Raw genomic sequence first — 25944 nt, 5'->3', positions numbered from 1 at the left:
CCTTGACCACAAGGGAGATCTTCTTCAGTCTTCTAGTCAGCATAGAATGTCGAAGTCCAGAGTTTCGTTTCGTAGTTTCTTTCCAGGGTAATCTGATGTCTCTAGACACAGCTCCTAACTTTATACCAAACTAAGGGGCTGGATTACCTGCTAAGTCCCTCCTATGGGTGGACCCGGAGAAGGGGGTGGTTACACCCCTTTCTCTTTGTCCAGTTTCGTGCCAGAGCTGGGGCTGGAGTGCCCCTGCAACTGGTTTGAACCGGGCTATGCATGGAGCACCTTGTGTGCGCCAGGCAGTGTCTCATTTTGCAGCCCTCCCTGCCCCAATACACTAAAAGCCTGTCTGGGGAGGTGCTAGCACCTCTCAAGGCAGGAAACCTATTGTCCAGGCCTCCCCTGCCGGAGTTTCGTCCAGCAGCAGGAGGTCAGACTCGTGTCTGTAGCAGCAGCATCCATTTTGTGATGCTGAGGCTCTGTTTAACGTTAACCGGGTAAAGCAGTAACTACATGTCTTCTCCCTCTAGAAGCGTGGAATGCTACCCCCGCCGCCAGAACTGGCGGGGGGTAGTATTCCAAAGTGTTTGACACCTTACACGACATGTTTCGATAAAGCCAAACCAAAGTTAGCATTAACCGCGAGGATTATAATGCACTTAAGAGTATATGGTATGGCTATATCATAGAACAGCTATAAGGACATAGTTCCGAAAGCTGCAGAGGGGCTCAGCTCATGCTAGGGCACCCTCTCACATAAAACCAAGCACTTTGCTTCCAGGATTGTTAAGGCCTGCGATAGGAGTGACTTATAGGTACATATGTGTCTATATATAAGTGTAGATATAGGTATACTATATTTAAGCAAGGGGTGATTACACCACCTTGCCCAGGCTGAGTGATCAGCCTGTGGTGTCAGTTTGGATGGCCAGCCAGGGGTGGCGTAATACATGCTGCAGCCCCTGGTAGGCTTTGGATGCACCTATGCCCTGGGTACCTATGGTACATTATACAAGTGCTCAAAACGGTGACCCAATACCCAATCAGGTATGTACCTAAAGTACATGGTATCAATTTAGAGAGAGAACAGCTCGGCTGTGGGTCTGATTAGCAGGCCCACAGCCACACTAAACTCGAAAAACCAGAAAATCACAGCAAAATACGAGGGTGACCATAGGAAGCAGACCCTACTCTCTTACAGTCGGCCATAGTCTGGAGGTGGCTGACGAATGTCTGGGGCGAGCCGCCTTTAACAACCAGTCGTCGAGATAGGGGAAGACTGACACCCCTAATCTGCGCAGATGAGCTGTGACCACCGCCATCACTTTCGTGAACAACCGAGGGGGGCTGGTAAGGCCGAAGGGGAGCATGTGTTGGACTTGGCCCTTTTGGCAGGTTCACCCTTAAACTTTTTTCTTTTAATTGTGACATGGTGTTAGTGATTTTTGGCTTCTGCGCACTTTACCACTGTCTCCCAGGGTAAAGTGCGTGCGTATAGTGAGGTTGGCCTGCCCTCCCATAGGAATGCATGGGAAATGTATGCGTCCCTGGTAGTTCCCGATGGGTGGGGAGTGCAGGGAGGAGTTTGGTATATGCGAACTCGTGAGAGTGAATGCTGCGCGATGGTGTGTGTGGCATAAATGTGTCTAGTGGGGAAGCGCCACTTCTAGAAGTTGGCATGTCTGTGTAATTTATGTGAATTGGCTGTCTGGCTTGTGATTGGCTGGAGCTGGCTGGTGAGCCTGGCTCCAGGCGTCAGGATGGGTCTGCCCCGGTGGTGAATGGAGAGATCTGCATGATTGATGAGAGGGAGGAGTGCACCTGGGACCTGAATAGGGCTGGGCTTTCCCCACACAATGCTGGCTCCGCCCCCTGTGGTGCGACTGATGACCCTAGCCTGGCCAGTGAATAGTGAGTGGGGCTGAGCACATCAGAGTGCTACAAAACCAGCTGCGGCTGGTTCCCCCCCCCCCGTCCCCCCCCCCCCTTGCAGCCTAGACAAAGGATTTCTGGGTATAAGAAAGGGCTGTGACCCCATACCAATGTTCTTTTTACTGATCCTAATTTGGAGGGTGGCCTGCTGCTGCTGGGCGCCAGGAGGACCGCCACTGGGGACTGCCTCCTTGCCTGGAGGGCCCTGTGAGCTGGCCCCTGGGGCCAGCCTTTGCCCCCCACCTGACTTCCTAAGCACCTTGCTGGGCTTTGGGCTTTATTTCCTGTGGCAGCGCCTGATTTTTCCTTCAGGGGAGTGCTGGGGTTTTAGCCTGCAGCCCGGAGCTGCCATTCCCTGTCTCGAGGGATTCCCCGGCGTGGGGATCCCCTCTGTTGCTGATCTGCGGCGCGGGTGCCCACCCCATCCTGCCTGCCGCTTATTTGCCCATTTTTTCCTTCGTTTCCTTTTTATAATTAATTCGGGTGCCCACCTCGCAACTTGCCACACCAACAGGGCAACCGCCGCGGCCTGAGACGCTCTCCAAAGTTCCTCCCGGGCCGCTATCGGCGCGACCCGGAATGCAGGCACTGTTGCCTGGTTGGGGCGAGCAACCCGGAAGCTGCGCAGGCCGCCCAATTGCAGCGCTGGCCAGGAGAAGGCCCCGGAAGAAGAGGTCAGTAGTCCCGCCCTCGCAGCCGCAGCGCGAGGAAAGGAGAAGCGGCTGAAGGTGCAGGCGGGGCTCCGGTGTTGGAAGAAGAGCCCCGCGCTGCCCACAGAAGAAGCCAAAAGCCGACGTCCCACCCCCGGGGCTCCCAAGAGCAAGGGAGAGCCCTGGGGTGCAACGGAAGAGTCCCAGTGAAGATCTGGCCCGAACAGCCCCTGGAAGCCCCAGTGAGTGAACAGGGCTGGGGGGGGCTGCGCAGCGAGATCAGGTGGTGTGCCTGATCGAGGCACACGTCTATTTGCCCTTCAGAGGGGTTATTCTAAGGTAAGGAATCTAACTAACGTGTTTCTTTCAGATAGAGCCCAACTCTTTTCCAGGAATCACTTTAAACTTGGATGTTTTCAAACCCCTAGTCCCAGCATTTGTTGGCAACACGCAACAGACTTATTAGAGTTAATTGCAGTCTAGCTCTTTTGCTTGTTCGCTAGCGCCAAGACTCCTACGGGCATTTGCACGCATTATGAATTTGATTCAATTTAATTTATGCTCAGGCTGAGCTTGTATGACCTGGCAATCACAGACCTCATCAGATGGCTGACAGTTAACGAAATTCCCTGAAGGTCCAGGCAGTGCCACAGCCTCACAATCTCCTAGCACAGCACACGTGAACCCCAACATGGAGTTGACTTGTCCATCAGAACTTGCACAGGACTACCCCTGATGGAAAGCCTTTGTGCTCAGTCGGATAAAACCAGCTTAGATTGACGTGGTGCTTCTGCTCCAGTGTTCTTCCGCCCACCGAGGTTGCCTGAGAGAGAACCCCCAGTGTTCAGACAGTTGAAGGCTGAGCTAACGCTGCAAAACCTGCATGTGCTAATGGGCTTGAGTTACCAGCAGAATCCACAAGGTCAGGAGACTCACAATCCTCAATACTGTCCTATTGTGAATGCCTGGAGCTCGCTGAAGGTTCAAAAAGACTGAGTCACCCGAAGTACTCATATAGTGCCAAGAGATGGTTCAACTTACCAGCAGCACCGAATAAGGCTTCGACAATGCCACTGTCAGCCTCTTTTAGGGACACAATAAAAGGTGATAAAGGATCAGAGGTTCCACGCTTTCCCCAAAAGGAAAGGTTTTAGAATTTGGTGAAAATAAAAGATCCGCAACTAAGAGGGTGTGGAAAAAAGAAACGTCGTCAGCATAAAGGGTTAGCAGCTATATACAGCACTGAACAGTCACTTACAAAAGCAGGGCGAAGTTGCAGCGGAGTCTGAAGACACTACCTTACCAGTGCGCAAGAACATTTTCTGGAAAAAAGATTTCATATCCAGTCTGGCACATAATGGAATTCAAAAGATATTGAATCTTGAATTTAAACAATCCATCAAGAAGGGCAACAAAAGACTACCTTTCATTTGTAAGCTTGAGGGAACTTCACAAATGTATTTTCACACATTTTCAAACTCACCGTAAAAGTTTCTGGCGTGCATCATCTTGTAATTGTGCAGTTCTTTCTTGACCAAGAAACAATGGTCCATTTGGACCACAGCACACTAACTTGTTAATAGCTTCACGCAAAATATTTATCTGGAACAAAAAAATGGCAATGTGTATTACAACAATTGAAGATTTGATTTCATAAAAAAGTTGCAGTCTAAAAAAGAGATCAATAAAATCAGCATTGAGAAGGAGCAAAACCCCTAAACTCCCAAAGGCACTTTTTGTATATTTGTGCTCCAAAAGTGTAATTAGGCCCACACAATTGCTAAAAGTAAAATTTAAGATGTGGTAATGGCCAATGGCCATGCACAGGGAGCAATTTTTTCACACACAACTGCGTTGAGACGTTAATAAATCATCAATGGCGACAGAGGAAATAAACCTCAAAATTATACTTGTTCTAGAGAAAGGCCATGATTACTCATCTCAAGTTATTATGCAGCTGATAGAGATTTTGTTAGTTCATCCAATAACTCAATTTTCAGCAGTGCCCAAGTGGAGTAGAAACTTACAGTCCAAAATGCAAAGATCTGTCCGTTACCTACATGTTGAGCTCACTTAAAGCCATGAATATGTTACTACACTGTGTTGGAGAAGTTACTTACCGTCGGTAACGATATATCCGGTAGAGACTTACAGGCACCAGCATCAAGAAAAGCTTTTGCGAATCCTTAATTGCGATTATTAAGGAATTGCAATTAAGGACTCTCAAAAGCATGCATGTAGGAATCACTATTAAAATTGTGATTCCTAAACATGCCTTAATTACAACTCACAAATTGCGAGTCTCAATTAGGGAATGCCATCCGATTCACTCATATGGGCCTATAGGCCATAGGAATGAATGGGAGATTGCATGCAGGTACTCGCAAATTGTGCACGCAATTTCTAGGGTGAAATTTCAAGGCTGAAATTGCTCTGTGCACACATATTACGCACACACATGCCCAAGGGCATGTGTGTGTGTAACCTACAACTTTGAAAAATGCACTTTCGTGCATTTTTAAAAGTTTTTGCAAATTACCATCAAGTTAAACTTCATGTGGTTAAGTGGTTCTTGCATTGCATTTAAGGAATCGCAAATTGTGATTACTTAAATGCAATCGCAATATGAGAAATCGCAATTATTTGCGAATTCTCAAATTGCAAGTGCCTTGCATCTTGATGCATCGCAAATGCCCTTTTTGAGGGCACAAACGGCTGATTTTTGCGAATCGCACTGTTAGCGCTCGCAAAAAATGGTTGATGCATGTGCCTGATAGTCTAGCCGCAGATTCCTTAACTTAGAATTCCTCCAGGCGCTTGTCTGGATCCGGAGATTTTTCAGGAGTACTTTCCACGGATATGACGTCAGTGGAGACATACAAGTCCCTCCCAGCACGCTGGCGTCTGTTTTCTACTGTGAAACGTTTCCGCACAAGAACGCGGAGCCACCACTAAAACTGGATGTGGGAACAGTGTGCCAAAAAAGATTTTTAAAAATCTTGGAAACAATAAAGATAAGAATCAACAAATGATGTGAAACATCAGAAATGGATTTTAGAAGTAAAAACAGAAGATAAGGAAACAAGGGGGAGAGGAGAGTTCTCGCCCTAGAAAAAAAAGAACTATACCCTCTTATGAATTAAACAGTAATAGAAATGAATGTTATGGTAAATCTCAACAATCCTACAATAACAGGGACTGTTTGACAATGCGCAATAAATACGATCTATTGACGGTATCAGAGTCAAAGAGAATGAAGGAGAAGGATAGGACAAACCCCAACACTGGAGAACAACAAGGGTGCCAGAGTGGCCATGCATTTTTGTACCCACCACCACATCCGGGGAAGGGTGGTGAAGGCGACAGTGAACACAGATTAAAGTTTTATGACTTGGTCAAGGATTTTGTGCAGACCAAACACTGATTGAAACAGAGACCACTTGCAAAAAGGCCAGTGTTGTAAGAAACTAAACTGAAAAGGCACATGCAGAGCGGGGAGGATGGGTGAGTGTTAAGGAATTTGCGGCTAGACTATGTCTCTACCAGATATATCGTTACCGAAGGTAAGTAACTTTTCCATCTGATAGAGACATTCACCCACAGAATCCTTAACTTCAATACCATAGCTATACCCCATTGGAGGAGAGTCTGCGATTGAGTCGCACCAAGTTCTACAAGAGAACCAGTCCATCAACAATGAGTGACCAAAACAGGTGGGAGCAGCAAAGTGCAAGCCTGGCTGTGATGAGAAACAACGATCTATGTAAAAAGCATCAGAAACAAATAAAAACATTGGCAAGAACTCTGTCAGAGGACAGGATTTTTTTTTAAAGTTGTATATCGAGCGAAGTCGAACGGAAGGTATCAGAGCGCTTTACATCATCATCAACAATCTTTATTCGACAATTAAGTCATAAAAGAGTACACATATACATTAATAATACAATAAAATCTCATAAAAAATACATTTTATAAACTAATTAAGAAAGGATTAAACTCCACAAGACTAATGTCGAATATACAGCTTTAAAATACAAATTCATAAAATACTTGCTTTTAAAAAGGGCGATGCTAAAATTACAGTAATCAAAAAACTAGGCATCAAATCTTGTAACTCACTGTTCATAGTAAGGGGAGCCCAGAACAAATTAGATCTACCCAAAATGTAATCAATAAGTTTCGATCGAATTACCCACGACCATTTCAGAAACTTTGCCATAGCAACAGCAATTGGGAGGCTGGGGTCTGTACATAGTATTCTTAATGCCTCACCATGCTTTCGCGAACCAATTAAATGACATATTGGTTTTACCCATTTTTTCCTAGGAGCAGAATACAAGGGACAAAAGACTTATAGTTTCTTGTTTGTCCAAGCATTTAGAGCATTTATCATCACTGATCCCAGCCCACCCTGCTGTAAATGACCTTATAGGGAGGGTGCCTACCCTAAATTGGAAGTAGAGTTTCCGATCAGACGGTTTCTCGATGGCATCCCAGTAAGGCTCCAAAACTGGGTGAGCCTTAAATTCAAGAAATCGCCCAGTAAGATGGGATGAGAGGCCTTTGGCACATTTTTCTGAGGTAACCAACTTCCAATATGAGGCCTTCATATCCTTCTTTGATGGGAATATTGTTGATGTTGGGTCATCCCATAGATCACTCATGCCCATTCTCCCCAGCAGGGATCTAATTGACTTCAACCAAGTGATTCTATGAAAGTGATTCTTTTTGATGATTTCCTTGAGACCCAGGGCATAATGATGTAGCTCCTCGGTTGTCCATAGTCTGCGCAAATATAATAATGGGTGCAGAGTGGGCAGATCTTGCACCGCTCTTTTTCCAAGGTCCCAGAACAGTGGTGTAAGGGGGGTACTTTTAGGGACGCTAGTAGCTTTAGGCAGAAATTAATTTTCTACTAGTGTCAAACCTTTCAGATTTTCAAATCCCCATAGTTCAGCACCATAGAGGACCGAAACTAACACCTTCATCCCATAGATCTCAAGGAGTGGCCTAATAGGTTTAGTAAGGGAAGACTTAAACCTTTTGAGAAGGAAACCTGACTGCTGCTGGAATCTTAATTTGGTCAGATCTATTTGGCTATTCCAGCGCATGTCTCGCTGAAGGTTGACCCCCAAATACGTAAAAGCATCAACCTATTCTAACGGACAATTGTTCATATACATGCTTCCCCTAAATGGCTTAAGTGACTTGGAGACCTTATGTTCAGTAAGAAACATAAACTTCGTTTTGGCGGTGTTTATTTCAAGCCCACGAAGCAGACAAAAGTCTGTGAAACGCTAGAGGGCCCTTTGCAGACCACTTAGGGTTTTTGATATTATCAAAGTATCGTCCGCGAACATAAGGATCGGGACGCGGTTACCAGCCATCATAGGGGCATCAGTAGGGACCTGGGAGAGGTAGTCTGCCGCCCCGTTCACGAAGAGCGAGAACAGGGTGGGCGCCATAACGCAACCGTGCCTCACACCCCGCTCGACAGGGAAGGCATCTGTGACCTCACCCTGCTTACCCCACCTGACCCTGGCATAGTTGTCCTCGTGCAAATGGGCGATCAAGGTCAACAATTCCAGGGCCATTCCAAGATCTTCCAAAACTCGCCAGAGTTTGCGACGCGGGACAAGATCAAAAGCCGCCCTCAAGTCAACAAATACCGCAGAAAGTACCCCTTTCTCAAGGACCACTGTTCGCCAGTACAGGATTATGAAACGAAAAACTTGGTCTATCGTGCTAGTCCTGGGGCGGAAGCCGGCCTGCAGAGGGCTCAAGATGTTCCCTTCATCCATCCAATCTTTTATCCTCCCCAAAACTAGCCTGCCCATTATTTTTTGGATGGAATCGATCAAGCTAATAGGTCTATAGTTACCTGCTAGCGACTTATCCCCTTTTTTATAAACAGGCACAATTTCTGCTCCCTTCCATGATTGGGGGACAGCCATTCCTTGGGCAATGGCATTTGATAGATGGGCAATATATAATCGTCATCTTTCTTTGTCGTTCAGGAAAAGGTCTGCAGATATGTAATCCATTCCTGGGGCTATGCCCTCAATTACGGAATTTAATGCAATATCAACATCCGCCAGACTAAAAACCACATCATCGTAAAGTTTGAAAACAAAGGCCGCCTTAGAATAAGTTTCTATATTATTAGCATATTGGGGCTTAAAGTACTCTATCCATGTATTTTGGGGCACATTGTTTTGTGGGCTATCTGCACAACCACCTCCTTCCCATTTGTAAGTATCCCAGAATAGCTTAGAATTTTTAGCAGAACAAGCCCTCTTGAGTTCCTGCCACTTGTGGTCTTCCTATTCTCTTTTTGCCCCGCACTTTAGTCTCCTATAGTTAACCCGAGCCACTTTTACTAACCAGGGTTCCTAGTTTTTAATGCTAGGCCCAACTCAGCTCGGGCTTCCCTGCATGATTTATTGTACCAGCTCTCCGGATTTTCCTTAGGTTTTGTCCTAACAGAACTTGGCTTGCAAAAATGGGATTTAAGGTAGGCAAAGAGGTCAGCATGGTCTTCCATGAATGGACTGTGCTTTGCCCCGTTAACCACATCCGGCCCCAGCCTAACAAGTACCATGTCAACCCTGTCTTTAATGGCCAGTAGAGATTCTGGTTGTTCAACAACTTTACACCACCTAAGGTGGCGCTCATCATTTGTTAAAATAGTTTCTAATACTGTCGGGACTTCAGTTACACCTGCCTTTCCCTCCACACCCAGGCTTAATAATGAGGTTAAGGGATTATGATCGCTCTCTATGCGGGTCTTAACCTCCATGTCCACGAGAGAATGCCAAAGCTTTAGGTGGACAAGCAAATAGTCAATTCTACTTGACCGTATGCCATTATCGTAGGTGTTGTTCCCCGTCCTGTCAGACGGTGTTCGACCGTTTGCAGCCCTTAACTGGTTTCCTAAACAGAACCCGTACAGGTGCAATGCGGCCTCGGTCCACTTTTTTATAGGCCTGGTCTCATTTTGGGGCACACCCCATCTTGAGTCCTCTTCCTCTGTTAGGTTTAAATCTTCAGATCCTAGAGGCTCAAAAGTTGTATTGAAATCACCCGCGACTAACGGCAATACACCCGGTGGCATAAATTCAAGCAATGTTTCTAAAACGGTTACAGCCTCCGACTTTTTCCCACCAGGAACACCTCGGGCATGAACATTGATACGTTAAATTTTTAGGCCAGACAGGAAAACGAGTCTTACTGCAAGGATGTCACAGTGTAAAACTGAAAGTAGTTGAATACTGCAGCTTAGGTTCTGCTTTACCCAAATCACCATACCTCCTACTGGTCGTCCCTTATGACCTCTCACAGCCGGGACATAGAAATTCAGGTAGCCTAGTCTAAAGAACAAGTTACTTACCTTCGGTAACGATATATCTGTAAGAAACAGTAGTTAGTATTAGATTCCTTACCTTAGAATATCCCCAGGCGTCAGTCTGGATCCGGAAACTTTTGCGTAGCAGTACCCCTGCGCGTCGGTAGGCGTCGTCTGCAGGCGTCCCCTGCGGCTCCGCGTCGTCGGCGTCGTGCGCCGTGATGACGTCGCTGGAGTATATAGACGCCGCCTCCGCGCGCTGACGTCAGTTCTTTGCACACAGCTTTTCCGCGCCAGAACACGCAGAGCCATGTGAGAACTAACACTGGTGCCATTTGAAACTAGGGCCCTGAAAGGGATGTCCTTAACCCTAGGTATCAGTTCGCAGAACGGGGAGGATGGGTGGGGCGGTAAGGAATCTAATACTAACTACTGTTTCTTACAGATATATCGTTACCGAAGGTAAGTAACTTGTTCATCTGAAAGAAACAGGTTAGTATTAGATTCCTTACCTTAGAATAGATACCCCAGCAATACCAACCCCGGTGGTGGGTCTGCGAACCAATACAACCTACACCAGAAAGTCCTGGAGGACCGAACGGCCAAAGAAGCCATCCCTCCGGACTTGACTGTCCAGGCAGTAGTGCCTCGCAAAGGTGTGCAGCGAGGCCCACGTAGCCGCCTGGCAAATGTCCTGCAAAGGGACTCCCCGGCCCAGGGCAGTAGTAGCCGCCGTAGCCCGAGTGGAATGGGCCCTCAGCCCAACAGGAGGCTCCTTCCGAGCCAAAGAGTAGCATGCTTTGATGCACAGGACGACCCACCGAGAGATGGTTCGTTTCTGTACCGCCCTTCCCTTCTTCTCACCCACGTAGCCAACAAACAGTTGGTCATCCACCCGGAACTGGCGTGTGCGATCCATGTAAAATGAAAGCGCACGTTTTGGGTCCAGACGATGGAGCCGCTCTTCATCCTTTGAAGGATGCGGAGGCGGGAAGAAGGAGGGCAAGGTGATGGACTGCCCAATGTGAAAAGCAGAGACTACCTTGGGCAGGAAAGAAGGTCTAGTCCTAAGAACCACCTTGTCAGGATGAACAGACAAGAAAGGAGGTTTAACAGAAAGGGCCTGGAGCTCACTCACTCTCCTGGCAGAGGTGATGGCAACCAGGAAGGCCGTCTTTAAAGTGAGAAGACGGAGAGGACAGGAATGAAGAGGCTCAAAGGGAGCACACATCAGGAAAGTCAGAACCAGGTTCAAGTCCCACTGAGGCATCACGAACGGAGCAGGTGGATACATGTGCGTGATGCCTTTTAAGAATCGTAATACAATAGGGGACTTGAATAAAGATGGCTGATCAGGTAGCCTTAAGAAGGCGGAAAGGGCAGAAAGATAGCCCTTGATAGTGCCCAGAGCAGAGCCCTGCTGGGCAAGGGAAAGAAGGAAGAGGAGAACCTCAGACAGAGGGGCAGAAAGGGGGTCCACAGCCTTTGCTGTGCACCATGCCACAAATCTGTTCCACCGGCAGGCGTATACCGACTTTGTGGAGGGACGCCTGGCTGCCAGAATAACATCACAGACTTCAGGAGGCAAGTCAAATGGCCTCAACTGTCGCCGCTCAATCTCCAAGCATGGAGGTGGAGACTGGACAGGTTCGGGTGGAGGACCGTCCCCTGCTGCTGCGACAGAAGGTCCTCCTGAAGGGGCAGGCGGATCGAGGGACCGACTGTCATGCTGAGTAGCTCGGGATACCAGTACCTTCGAGCCCAGTCCGGAGCCACAAGGATAACTTGGGCCCGGTCGCGCCTGATCTTCTTCAGCACTCTGGGCAGAAGTGGTATAGGCGGAAAGGCGTACAACAGACCGCAACTCCACTCGCGCCGAAAGGCGTCGCCGAGCGAGTGCCGTCTTGGAAACTCCAACGCGCAGAACTGATGACATTGCGCGTTCTCTTCTGTGGCGAATAGATCTAACCAAGGCTCTCCTCATTGCTGAAAGAGGCCTCTCGCCACGTCCGAGTTCAGACGCCATTCGTGATCCACCGAGCACCGACGGCTGAGTTCGTCCGCCCTGGCGTTCAGAGAACCTGCCAGGTGTTGAACCGTCAGAGTCACGCCCTGACGTTCCAGCCATTGCCAGAGACGCAGAGCCTCCTGGCAAAGGGTCCACGACCCCACACCGCCCTGTTTGTTGCAGTACCACATGGCGGTGGTGTTGTCCGTGAACACCTGCACTACACTCCCGTTGACAAAGGGGAGGAATGCCTTCAGTGCTAGGCGAATCGCCTGTAGCTCCAACATGTTGATATGGAGCCGGGACTCCGCCGGAGACCAGATGCCTCTGATCTCCGCCTCTCCCAAGTGGCCACCCCAGCCCTGGAGGGACGCGTCCGTCACAACCACGTGCTCCGGTTGGGGAAGGGAGAGGGATCTGCCTCTGACCCAATCGCGGTCCGTAAGCCACCACTGCAACTGTCTCGCAGTGCCCTCGGAGATCAGGACATGGTCGGATAGGTTGCCCTGATGCTGGGCCCACTGAAACTTCAGGTCCCACTGCAGAGCCCGCATCCGCCACCTGGCGTGATGCACCAGTAGGATGCAGGAGGCCATCAGCCCCAGAAGCCGCAGCGTCAACCTGACCGAAACCCGGGATAACGGCTGAAAGATGGGAATCAGAGCCTGAATATCCCGGACCCGCCGTTCCGGGGGATAAACCCGAAACTGCGCCGAGTCGAGAACCGCTCCGATGAAAAGGAGCTTTTGAGAGGGACACAGGTGTGATTTCGGCACATTGATGGAAAACCCCAGCTCGTGCAGGAGGTCTGCCGTCGTCTGAAGGTGGTGGACGACTGTCTGGGGCGAGCCCGCCTTCAACAACCAGTCATCGAGGTAGGGGAAGACTGAAACCCCTAACCGGCGCAGATGAGCTGCGACCACCGCCATCACTTTCGTGAACACCCGTGGGGCGCTGGTAAGGCCGAATGGGAGCACGATAAACTGAAAGTGCTCGTGGCCTACCGTGAACCGCAGGTAACGCCGGTGGGCCGGCAGGACGGGGATGTGAAAATACGCATCCTGCAAGTCCAACGCTACCATCCAGTCTTGTGGGTCTAGAGCAGCCAAGACCTGAGCCAAAGTCAACATCTTGAACTTCTCCTTCCGGAGGAAGCCGTTGACGTTCCGCAGGTCCAAGATAGGACGCAGGCCTCCCTTGTCCTTCTTGGGTACCAGAAAGTAGTGGGAGTAGCAACCACACCCTACTTCTGGCCCAGGAACGCGCTCGATGGCCCCCTTGGCCAAGAGGGCCGTAACTTCCTCCTGCAGAAGTGTCAAGTGGTCCCCCGACACACGGTGGTTCTGCGGTGGCATGGCTGGAGGAGTGGACTCGAAGGGGAGGGCATAGCCCCTTCGAATGAGCTGCAGCACCCACCTGTCCGATGTTATCGCGCGCCAGCGGGAGTGGTGAGGGCAAACCCTGCCACCCACTGGCGTCACGTGAGCCCGAAAGCTCGGACTAGGAAGGCTTGGATGCAGCAGCGGAGGGAGGCGTGGACTGACCACGCCGCTGGCCTCTACCGCCACCACGGCGGAAACCACGGCCGCCACCGCGCTGGGGAGCGTTCTGCGGCGCGTGGCTGGCAGCACGTGTGGGACCGCCCCTCCCTTGGCCACGAAAGGGGCGAAACGAACCCGTCTGCTGGCGCTGGGTCGAAAGACCCAAGGACTTGGCCGTAACCCTGGAGTCCTTGAAGCGCTCCAGCGCGTGGTCCGCCTTGTCACCAAACAGGCGACTGCCATCAAATGGCATGTCCATGAGTGTATTTTGGACGTCTGGCGAAAAGTTGGCAGATCTCAGCCAAGCATGGCGACGAATCGCCACCGTCGTGGACATGGCCCGTCCCAGGGAGTCGGTCGTGTCCAGACCACAACGGATCGAGTACCGCGCCGCATCCCGGCCTTCAACCAAGGCCCGGGTGAGCTTGTCCCGCACCTCCTGGGGGCATTGCGGCAAACACTCTTCGACCGTATCCCACAGGGAGTGGGTGTAGCGGCCCAAGAGGCACGCGGTATTACAAGACCGCAGTCCAGCGCTCAAAGAGGAAAAGACCTTTTTACCAAACTGGTCATACCGCTTTGATTCCCGATCGGGCGGAGCCGACGGAAATGCGGACTGCGAAGTGGAGGCCTGGATCACCAGACTCTCCGGGGAGGGATGGGTGGATAAAAAGGCAGGGTCGTCCGAGCATGGACGGTGACGCCTTGCCACATTCCGGTCAACCGGTGCACCGGAAGCGGGCCTGGACCAGGTGCCCAAAAGGACATCCGTCAGGGCCTCATTAAACGGCAGCAGAGGCTCCTGGGGGCATGACTGCGGTTTAAACACTTCGGTCAGAATGTTCGGTTTGACCTTCGCGACGGGGAGCTCAAGGTGTAAGGCCTTGGCAGCCCTCATCAGGACCACTGAATAGGCAGCACCTGCCTCAGACGCCACAGGGGACGGGGAGACAAACCCAGGGTTGGGCGACTCGTCCAGGCCACTGGCATCACCCAGATCACCTACCCAGTCCACATCATACTGGCAGGCACGGGATAAAGGGTCCTCAGACCCCTCCCAACCCTCTCCATACTCATCCTCATCATACCCATATTCTGGGTCGACGATATAGACATCGGGGTCAACGGGCCCCATCGGCGTCGGATCCGGCGTCGGCCGACGCCGGTCCGACTCCGTGTCCGGAGTCGGGGAGGGAATGGGGGTGGCGCCGCGCGGCGTCGGTGCCGGGGACCCGACGCCGGCCGGAGCCGACGGCGGAGTCGCTGCACCACGCGGAGGCGGTACCACGGGTTGGCCCAAAGGAACCGACGCCGGAGAGGCCGGGAGACCAGCCGGCGACGAACCTGAGGGACCCAGCGGCGCCGGCACCGGAGCCACCGGCGGCGTCGGGGCAGAAGCACCCGAACCGCTCGGGCCCCCAGACGGGACCGACGGCCCCGCAGGCGCCGTAGGCCCCGCCGGAGGAGACCTCGCCCTCATAGCAATGAGGAAGGCCTCGATCTCCTCACGCGACGCGCCTTCCCCAGGGACCGACGGGTATGGGGTAGACGGTGTCGGTGACCCACGTGGGCCCGCGGGGGTGGGGCCACCCGAGCCCCCGGCCGCATCACGCGGGCGTCGGGGGGAGTCGGGGGTGCGATGGCGACGCCCCGACTTCTTGTGCTTACCTGACGAACCGGAGGAATGGTGGCGACTCCCGGAGCGCCCATGGCGGCTCCGCGATCGTTCCCTCGACCGCTCCCTCGACCTCCGACCGGACCGGGACCGCTCTCGACGCGGGGCCGACACTCGGAGCTCGAGAAGCTTGCGGGACCGCTCCCGCCTAGCTTTTCCAGTCAAGGCCCGACAGTCGACGCAGGACTCCACGTCGTGGTCCGCGCCCAGACACCGGAGGCAGAGTCGATGGTGGTCGGTGACCGACATCATGCGGTCGCACTCGTCGCAGCTCTTAAACCCAGGCATCCTACCGGCACCGTAGAAAGATTAAGTTTTACAAACACTTGGTCAAAAGACCGGAGTACTGCTCTTCGGATCTGCGCTAACTGGCGCGGAAAAAAGAAGAACTGACGTCAGCGCGCGGAGGCGGCGTCTATATACTCCAGCGACGTCATCACGGCGCACGACGCCGACGACGCGGAGCCGCAGGGGACGCCTGCAGACGACGCCTACCGACGCGCAGGGGTACTGCTACGCAAAAGTTTCCGGATCCAGACTGACGCCTGGGGATATTCTAAGGTAAGGAATCTAATACTAACCTGTTTCTTTCAGATTACAGGGTCAACCGACCAAGTCTCTTGAAAGAGACAGATGTCAAATTCGTCGATAAAACTAGACCAACATGGCGACGCTACCTTCGGCCCCATACCTGCCAAGTTCCAACATACTAATGATGTTCGGCCAGATTTACTTTGCCGCTCGCTAACTGTGTCATTACTTACTGCCACAGGGTCAAACAGTGACACATGTTTTGGGGACGTAAGAAGTAGGGGCTAGTTCTGCATGCCTCACTTTGGGGAAAAGACTCACCCCCCTTATGACTAGGAATTATTTTTCCATTTTTCACCTTAAGCCCCGTCCCACATCCCGGTAAAGTTATAATGTTGGATAGTTGCCCCTCACAATTATCGTGCACCTGTGCCACAATCTCTGAGTGGCAACCTTCCTGCGTTTGCTGTCAATCGCAGTCCTCCAACCCAGATAGGACTGTAAATCTATTGTGCAATCTTACATTCCAATCCCTGAGATGGTTCGGTACCTCGCCCCTTAAACAAGCTTCTCTGTGCAAACCCTGTGATGGTAAATATAAGTAAATCAATGGGAGTGATTGGATCATGGTCTGGGAAACATTTTGTGGCCAGTTACAGATGTGATCAACACATCTCCTGTCCCTAAAATTGATGATAATACAATCTCCCCCAATAGACTTAGTGGACCTGCACACCCAATTTACTCTCCTTACAAATAAGATTTCTGCACATATATGGGATGGTAGAGGCCGATTTGCATTAAGCCAAAAAATGCATTTGTTCTTTAATTCCATATATGACTCCCTCTTTCCCTGATCTAGCGGTGGAACCCCTGCAAGTATGACCACATAAGGGGCTGACTCTGGAGGTAATTCTATGGTTGGCAGGCTAGCTATACCAAGGGATGAAGGAAAATTAGCAGTTGATCGAAGTTGCACTGATGGTTTACTAGCCCCCAGATTTTTATCCCTTTCAATCTGGGCTGTTTGAACAGCCCCTCCCAAGTTAATAGGTGGAAACAGGGGACATCAGGCTTATTTACTGGGGCATCTTTACTACCATTTAGCAAACCATTGGAGACTATGCCCCCGACCGATTGCCCTGATGAGCTTGCCCGCGTGCATTGTTGGCCGCTACCCCGGTTGCCCACCCGTGACTGGACTGAAGCAAGCGAAAGTTCCAGGCATACCAGTCTCGTCTCAATGCAGTCTAGTCTCTCATGGATTGGGTGGATTAACTTCTTTACAGTAGATTCCAGCCTTTTCCAGAAGGAAGAACCTATCTCACCCGAGAGATCACCCTCCACATTGGGCAATGAATTAAACCCTTCGTTGGCCCCTTCGTTAACTGATGGCGATGGGTTAGAACATGCTATAATACGTGGTGCAGTGTTCTCCTTTTCTCCTTCCTCATTGACATTCTTTGATTTTTTTGCCATTGACGGTGCTTGCACCCCTGGACGTTTCCTTTTTGGTGCTGCACGCTTTAGAGTAATTACTGCACCCGCTTTGGCATTGCTGGCTGAACTTGTCTTAATGTTGGGGGAGATTAGTCTCTTTGAAGTAATGCTCGGGTTAGTGTTAGTCATAGGAACAATAGGCAAAGCCTCCAGGGATTCACAATGACCAGTTAGCTGAATAATACAGCTGCTCTCGTCTCCCCCCCCCCCAACCCCCCCAACGAGGACAATGAATCCTGGAGGTCAACCTCATTAGCCACGGGTGACCTAGCCTTTGCTAGACTTCCCATTGAAGACCTCTTGTCAAACAGGGGGTCAAGAGATAGTCTTTTTTCAGTAAGTTCAATGTCTTTGGCCAAAGCTGTTGATACTCGGATGAGGAAATTATCCAAAGTGCCCATTAGAGATCCACCAGTACTTGTCCCGATATTCCCTCCAGTGGAGGGGTCAGTGGCCATAGTGATTGCGGCAGGTATAGTACGGTGTAGAGAAAAATATTGATATCCAGCTCAATCAGAAAACAAAAAAAGATCAATACAGATAGTCACTGACCTTTTTTCAAACACAGATGTTAGAGCGGTGGCCCGTCCCGTCCTTAGCCCGGCGCAACCCCCGCGCTAACCCGCTACGCGGGGGCTGCGCTCAAATTTAAAGCGCCTCTGGGCGCGGATGTGAAGAACGCGGATTCCGCCGCAAGAAAGGCTGGATAATGTAGTCCCCCAGCGGCCGCGCGGTAACAGGAAGCTGCAGCGAAGGCAAAGGTCAGGTAGACCAGCAGGTGTCCAGCGGCACAACAGGCAGGATGGGGAGCAAAATCGCGGACTCCAATGCCCCCTCAACAGTCAAGCAGCCCCGCTCCACCGTGGCTGCGCTCAAATTTAAAGCGCCTCCGGGCGCGGATGTGAAGAACGCGGCTTCCGCCGCGAGGAAGGCTGGATAATGTAGTCCCCCAGCGGCCGCGCGGTAACAGGCAGCGGCGGCAAAGGTCAGGTAGACCAACAGGTGTCCAGCGGCACAACAGGCAGGATGGGGAGCAAAATCGCGGACTCCAATGTCCCCTCAACAGTCAAGCAGCCCCAGTCAAGAGCGCTTTACATGAGCACCAGTTACGTTACAGATGAACATTCATTTTTGTTACGCACGAGGAGAATGCGTGATTTTCCCAGCATCACAAGATGTTGGGCGTCCCTGCCCAGACTAGAACGCAGTTCCACAGCTTTGCGGTCGACGGCTCTAGCCGTTAGGCCACACCTTCTCCCCTAGGATTGAACCCTTCACCCTTAAGAAAGGGGGGCGAAGGAAAATAGATAACTAAAAAAGGGCCATTGCACAATGTAAACAATCCATACAGTTTCTGGCACCATGAGCAATAAGAAGAACAGTGTACTGGATCCTAGGGATCTGCAAAACCATTTCCAGAATGAAAGGGGAACATCAGCATAGATTCAGTGCGGACAAAATTAGCTTTCACTACAGCGGATGCTATAAGAGAGACATATGTAGATATAGATGTACATACCCCCTTGTATACATATACAAAACCATAGATACATATATACAATATATTTATATAGCCCCTGCCCCAGCTGTAGCTTGCTTTGCCCCCTGCATTGTGCCCGTTATCGTCTCTTGGACCCTGTTTGTTTCTGCCCCCTGCATTGTGCCTGTGCTCTGTTTATTTATTTTTACATCGTTGTGCCCCTGCTCGCCCTGCGCCCCCACCGCCGTCTCTATTGCTGACCCACCCCGCTCCCTGCCGTTGCTCCCCCGCGGCCCCACCCCCGTTCCCTCCAGCATCTACGTTCCCCTCCCCACCCCGCTCCCGCCTCCCAGCTGCTCCGCCCCCCTCCACACCCACGGACCCTTCACCTGCCAATCCTGCAAGTTCTGCTGCATCAGGACCTACACTGCACCCGCAGAAGCCAAGCAGAGCACCAACTTCAACCACCTGAAGTGCATCCTGCTCAACACCCGCTCCGTCCACAGACACGTCGTGGAACTATGGAACCTACTCGACACCACAACTCCAGACGTCGCCTACCTCACGGAAACCTGGATGAACGCCTCCTCAGCGCCCGACATCGCCATAGCCATCCCGGACGGATACAAGATCATCCGAAGGGACCGCATCAACCAAATAGGAGGAGGCATCGCCATCGTCCACAAGAACACCATCCGCATCACGACCAGCTCCGACGACACCCTCACAGCCGCCGAACATCTTCACTTCCAGATACACACCGACCCCAAGACCACACTCCGAGGCACACTCATTTACAGACCCCGCACACAATTCAGCGAAGACATCGCTGACTTTGTCAGCCCACACGCCCTCCCCTCCGATGACTATATCCTCCTAGGGCACCTCAACTTCCACCTGGAGAACAACAATGACAACAGCACCACCACCCTGCTGGACAACCTCTCAAATCTCGGACTCAAACAACTGGTAAACACCCCCACCCACTATGCCGGACACACGCTCGACCCAATCTTCTCCTCCAGCAAGCACATCTTTTTCAACCACTCCACGGGACTCCACTGGACAGACCACAGCTGCATCCACTTCAGCCTCAAAAAGGCCACAACCCACCACCACCCGCAACAGGTTCCCCGCAGAAGTTGGAACAAGATTACCACCGACCAGATCACCTCATCACTGAACCAGAACCCTCCTGCCAGATCAACGGACCCCAATCAAGCAGCCAACAACCTCGCACAGTGGATTTCCAACTGCGCTGACGACCTTGCACCCCTGAAAAACAATCCCAGCAAGCCAGGAAGCAAAAAAGCCTCTTGGTTCAACGACGACCTCAAGATCTCCAAGAAGAACTGCCGCACCCTCGAGAAAGCCTGGCGAAAAAACCTGACCACAGACAACATGACCGCCCTCAAGCACGCCACCCGCAAACACCACCAGCTGATTCGCACCACCAAGAAATCTGCATTCAAGGATCGACTAGACAACAATGCCCACAACGACATCACTCCCTCACAAGAACTCTGCGACTCTCTCGCCTCGTTCTTCCACAGCAAGATCGCAGACATACACAACAGCTTTGGCGACCCGACCACACCCCCAACCACAGATCCGAAGCCCCCCACCACCACCCTCCGCGCCTGGACCTCGGTCGACTCCGTCATCGCACCCGAACTCCGGGACATCATCAACTGCTCCTTCAACACCGCTACCTTCCCAGAAAGCTGGAAGCATGCAGAGCTCAGCGCCCTCCTGAAGAAACCGTCAGCAGACCCCACCGAACTCAAGAACTACCGCCCCATCTCGCTCCTCCCGTTCCCCGCCAAAGTCATCGAAAAGACCGTCAACAGTCAGCTTGCCGCCTTCCTTGAATCCAACGGTTCCCTCACCCCTCACAGTCCGGCTTCCGAGCCAACCACAGCACCGAGACCGCCCTCATCGCAGCCACAGACTACATCCGGACCCTGAGCGACAACGGGGAAACAGCAGCCCTCATCCTCCTGGACCTCTCCGCAGCGTTCGACACTGTCTGACACCGCGCCCTAGTACAACGCCTTAGCAACATCGGAGTACAAGATAAGGCATTGGAGTGGATCACCTCGTTCCTCGCCGGAAGAACCCAGAGAGTCCGCCTCTCCCCGTTCAGATCAGAGGCCACCGAAGTCATCTGCGGCGTATCACAAGGTTCATCACTCAGCCCCACCCTCTTCAACGTCTACATGAGCCCCCTCGCAGCCATCGCGCGCCAACACAACCTCAACATCATCTCCTACGCCAACGACACCCAGTTGATCCTCTCCCTCACCAAAGACCCAACCACCGCCAGAAACAACCTACACAAAAGGATGAAAGAAGTAGCAGAGTGGATGAAGAACAGCCGCCTAAAACTTAACTCAGACAAGACAGAAGTCCTCATCCTGGGATCATCCCCCTCTGCCTGGGACGACTCCTGGTGGCCTCCGGCCCTAGGCAGCGCACCCAAACCAACGGATCATGCACGCAACCTGGGCTTCATCCTTGACTCCTCCCTCTCAATGACCAGACAAGTCAACGCCGTCTCATCATCATGTTTTAACATCCTACGCATGCTCCGAAAGATTTTCCGATGGATCCCCAACGAAACCAGGAAAACTGTCACCCAGGCACTCGTCACCAGCCGGCTAGACTACGGAAACACCCTCTACACCGGAACCACAGCCAAACAGCAAAAAGACTCCAACGCATTCAGAACGCCTCCGCACGACTCATCCTGGACATACCTCGACACAACCACATTTCCGGACACCTGAGAGACATGCACTGGCTCCCCGTCAGCAAGAGAATCACGTTCCGTCTCCTCACCCACGCACACAAGGCCCTCCACGACCAAGGACCCAGCTACCTGAACAACCGCCTGACCTTCTACACCCCCACCCGCCAACTGCGATCATCCAACCAAGCCCTCGCCGCGATTCCCCGCATCCGAAAAGCCACCATGGGAGGAAGATCCTTCTCCTACCTGGCGGCCAAAACCTGGAATTCCCTCCCCACTCACCTCCGTCGTACCCAGGACCACCTCTCCTTCAGGAAGAAACTCAAGACCTGGTTGTTCGATCAATAGCGGACCCCCCCTCCCCTAAGCGCCTTGAGACCCTCTGGGTTAGTAGTGCGCTATACAAATTTCTGATTGGATTGGATATATACTCACATATCCACACTGTGTTGACTCTCGGTTCCACACCACACACAGGGGTACACCAGACATAACATCAACAGCACACAAGTGTCAATACAAATATACAGAAACATCTCACCAGATAGTCATACTGACCAAGGCCAAAGAATACCGGCAGAAGCCGGACATATAAAACAGAGCTCGCTTTCATTATGAAAAAAAAAGAGAGAGAGAGAAGAACAGAACTTGGGACTAAAGAAACACAAGATACTAGAACGAGTAAGACATAGCGTTCCCCCCTTTTTTTTTAAAGAGAGAGAGAACAAGGGACGCACAAAGTGAAGTCCCAATACAAATGCAGCTTTGTTTACAACAGGTACTAACGTCACCTGTGAGAGAGGACAACATGATAACCACAGCATATACATATATAAATAGTCATGTGATCAAGTCCCCTGTGAGGGACGAAACGCATCACGGCTGCTGCGCTGAATCCAGGAACCTGAATAAACAGCAACTGACGAGCCACGGTGGTCTGCGCTCTTTTCTTTGCCTTATCTTTACTGGCTACGTGGGAGAGAGTTCTTCTGAATATAAATAGTCATATATGTATAAATTGACAGGTATTATCTCTGAAGAGAGACTGCTAAAGACAACATTTGGCTAGAAGCAATCAGCAAAGGAAACTGAGCCCCTGCATGGGAAGTGCCTGTGAAACACGAAGCACAAGACGTTCATATGGAATTACGCCTCAAGGAAGCTAGACGTGACAGGATTCGGACAAGGTTCTGAAGGAAGTTGCGTCAGCAGAGGCAGGAACCATTACTACTGAACTATTGCATACTGGTAAACAAAACGCATTCCACGAATGCAAAAATGTAAATTCTAAAATAGAGCAACGTTACACCTTGTGGACCAGTCCAGTAGCGAAGTTCCACAAACAATATTTTGAGCATCAAAAAAGCAAAAGCATATCGCAGAAGCCTGCATTGTGAAAAAACAACAGTACCCTCTGTATGGTACTGCAGGAAGATACTAATCCGAGGAGGACATAACCGGATCCTCAGCAAGGAAAGATACCAACCGGGAAGAATCCCTGATGCGGCATTCTAGAATAGCTATATAATAACCAACCAATACCCCACATTGGGTACTTCACATCTCCATGAAAAGGAGGGAGAATCATCTTTTGAGACTGGCTCTTAGGCAGAGAAAATGGAAATTAAAAGCAAAACAGCTGTCCAGCTGTACAAGCTATCTGGGAGCTAAAAGTCTCAAACCCAGAGACGACTGAAAACGTTATATAAGAGAAGAGCTGGGTAAACACTGCAACTACTATGAATGCAATACAGTCTAACAAAAGGACCACTGCGAAAGGAATTAACCAGAGTAATGTCCAATTACAGATTGCCAGCCATGAGGCGATGGACTGCAGAATCAGCATGGCTATCAAAATGATTAGTCCAGTCAAAGGGTAAGTCTTAAATTAAAGACTGTCTTGAACATTGGCAGGACAACTGCTATCACGCAACCAAACAAGTCATCTCAGAGCTACTTATCTAGCCATAGCTCTATCAACGGAGTCAACTGTGTCCATGGCCGACCTAATAGAACATTTGGCCAGTTCACTACCATCCTGAATTAGCGGAGTGTGGTCAGCTCTAGGTACTTCAGGAAGAGATGGAAGGAAACTATCAACAGAATCCCAGAGGGCAAAAGAAGCCCGTCCGAACACGCAGGACGTGCTTAAAGATCTGAGGGCCGAGCTTGTGGGCGCAAACAAATTTCGGCCACATGTCTCTAACCACCAGGATTCCCTAATCAGGGGAAGCAATGGAGGAGTATGCAAACGAAGCAAAGCTGAAGCTGCTTGTACAACCAGGCAATGAGCCCTAGGGTGCAGGGAAAGACATGATCTTCTGGAGCAGGTCGATGACGGTGTGCAATGGCACGCTCCACAGAGTCTACTGATGAGGGTCTTGCCTAAGTCCCCAGAAGGAAGTCATATAACGACTCTCTGAAGGGCAGTAAAGGCTCAACAATAGTACTGCCTTGATGGAGCAGCTCCAGCAAGAGATCCGAAGGCAGAGATGCAACAGAAGGCTGGAATTTTAAAATGTCAGCAGCTTTGCTAATGACCCTAGCAAAGGCTGCACTAGCCTCTGTAGCCATTCAGAAGGGTGACTGTAAATAATAGCTGGGGATGGTTGTAGACTAATGTGCGCTATAAAGTCCAAAGAACCTCCTGTCTGAGGCTTTCCAAAAGCATCCAAATGCTAAACTCCACCAGTACGTGCAGAATCCTCTTGCAACACTGGGAAATTTGAAACAGCAGTGGTCTCATCCTGTATTTGTAGCGGAAATGGAAAAGGTGTCTCCGGCGCAGAACAACGTCGAGACAGGACCCTCCCTACGTCTATCACCAAGGGTGTCTCGCCTGTGTCGGACCGGAGTTGTATCGCCATCCATCGCTATGGGTGATTGCATTGTGAAACGGTGGCGAGGCAGAGACAAGTCCTCTGCTGCGGACGCCACTGAAGTCATCACAGTAAGCCACACAGGACTGTGTCCTGACGTCGTAACCGGGCTGCATCATGACCTCTCAATGGGAAGCCCCACTGGACTGTGTCCCGACGTCGCACCGACTCGAGATACGGAGCCAGCGAAACCGCCGGCGAAATTCCGATCAGAATCCCTTCCACCTCTGTGGGGAACGAAGGCGCGCCAGGAAGAGGGATTGACCCAAAGATGGCATGTAAAGCCTGATAGTAAGCTTCCATTTGGGCCCTAGTCGCCCCTTTACCCAGAAATGGTGGACAGGTGGGGGTCGACTTCTATGGAGCTGTCTCCGGTAAAGACCGGGAGGAACAGGCACCAGTGTCACGGCTACGTGAGGCAGACTGCTTCCCTGACTTCGACTTCTGACGCCTACCTGTGGAGGGCAAACTGTGTCCAAGGGAACAGCTTTGCGATCTTTCCCGAGCAGGAGCTGCAACACAGGAAGGGGATTGACGCTGCCAGGACATCCGGGCAGACAGCAATTTCATCCGACGTTGCCACAAGGACTTGGGCTTTAGCTTCTTACAGGCGTCGCACTTCTCGGAGTCGTGGTGCTCGCCCATGCAAATGTGCGTCGTTGGCGCCGGGATCAGGTTGCTGGAGCTACCTAAACGCGCCCATGTGCGCTGACGTCAGTTCTGTACACGACTTTCCACGCCAGGAACGCAGAGCCATGTAAGATACTGACCATTGGTGCCATGATACTAGGGCCCTGAAAGGGATGACCTTAACCCTAGAAATCAGTTTGCAGAACGGGGAGGATGGGTGGGGCAGTAAGGAATCTATCACTACTAATGTTTCTTACAGATATATCGTTACCGAAGGTAAGTAACTTCTGCATCTGAAAGAAACACGGAGTGATAGATTCCTTACCTTAGAATAGATACCCCAGCAATACCAACCCCGGTGGTGGGTCTGCGAACCAAGATCACACAAGAAAGTCCTGGAGAACAGAAAGGCCAAAGAAGCCGTCTCTCCGGACTTAGTTGTCCAGGCAGTAGTGCTTGGTAAACGTGTGGAGCGAGGCCCACGTAACTGCCTGACTAATGTCCTGCAAAGGAACGCCGCGTGCCAGAGCTGCCGTCGCCCTGGTAGAACGGGCGCGCAACCCCACTGGAGGCTCCTTTTTAGCCAAGGAGTAACAAGCCTTTATGCACAGAACGACCCACCGAGAGATGGTCAGTTTGTGCACAGTCCGACCTTTCTTGGCGCCCACGTAGCCAACGGAGTTGGTTCATCCACCCGGAACTGTTGTGTGCGGCTCAGATAGAAAGAGAGCACACGTTTTGGGTCCAGACGATGGAGCCTCTTTTCGTCTTTAGAGGGAGGCGGAAAGAAGGTGGGAAAAGTGATGGTCTGCCCGATGTGAAAGGCAGTGACAACATTTGGCAGAAAGCAAGGACGAGTCTTCAGAACAACCTTGTCCGGATGGACAGTGAAAAGGAGGTTTAGAAGAAAGAGAATGGAGCTCACTCACTCTTCTGGCAGAGGTGATGGCAACCAGTAAAGCAGTCCTTAGAGTTAGAAGACGAAGAGGGCAATTATGAAGTGGCTCAAAGGGAGTGCACATCAGAA

At 51.2% G+C, this 25944-nt stretch overlaps 1 protein-coding gene across 2 annotated transcripts in view; it reads right to left on the bottom strand.

Annotated features, from left to right (window-relative positions):
* Positions 1 to 25944, bottom strand: part of TDRD9 (tudor domain containing 9) — a 2642469-nt gene that overhangs the window by 50774 nt on the left and 2565751 nt on the right. For both annotated transcript variants that reach the window (XM_078660267.1, XM_078660268.1), the window contains one exon: positions 4060 to 4178. In XM_078660267.1, coding sequence (XP_078516393.1) covers positions 4060 to 4178 — 119 coding nt within the window. The remainder of the gene's footprint in view (positions 1 to 4059; positions 4179 to 25944) is intronic.

This window comes from Lissotriton helveticus, chromosome 9 (genome assembly GCF_964261635.1).
Source record: "Lissotriton helveticus chromosome 9, aLisHel1.1, whole genome shotgun sequence".
Taxonomy (NCBI): Eukaryota; Metazoa; Chordata; class Amphibia; order Caudata; family Salamandridae; genus Lissotriton; species Lissotriton helveticus.
This window is presented reverse-complemented; position numbering and strand designations above follow the sequence as displayed.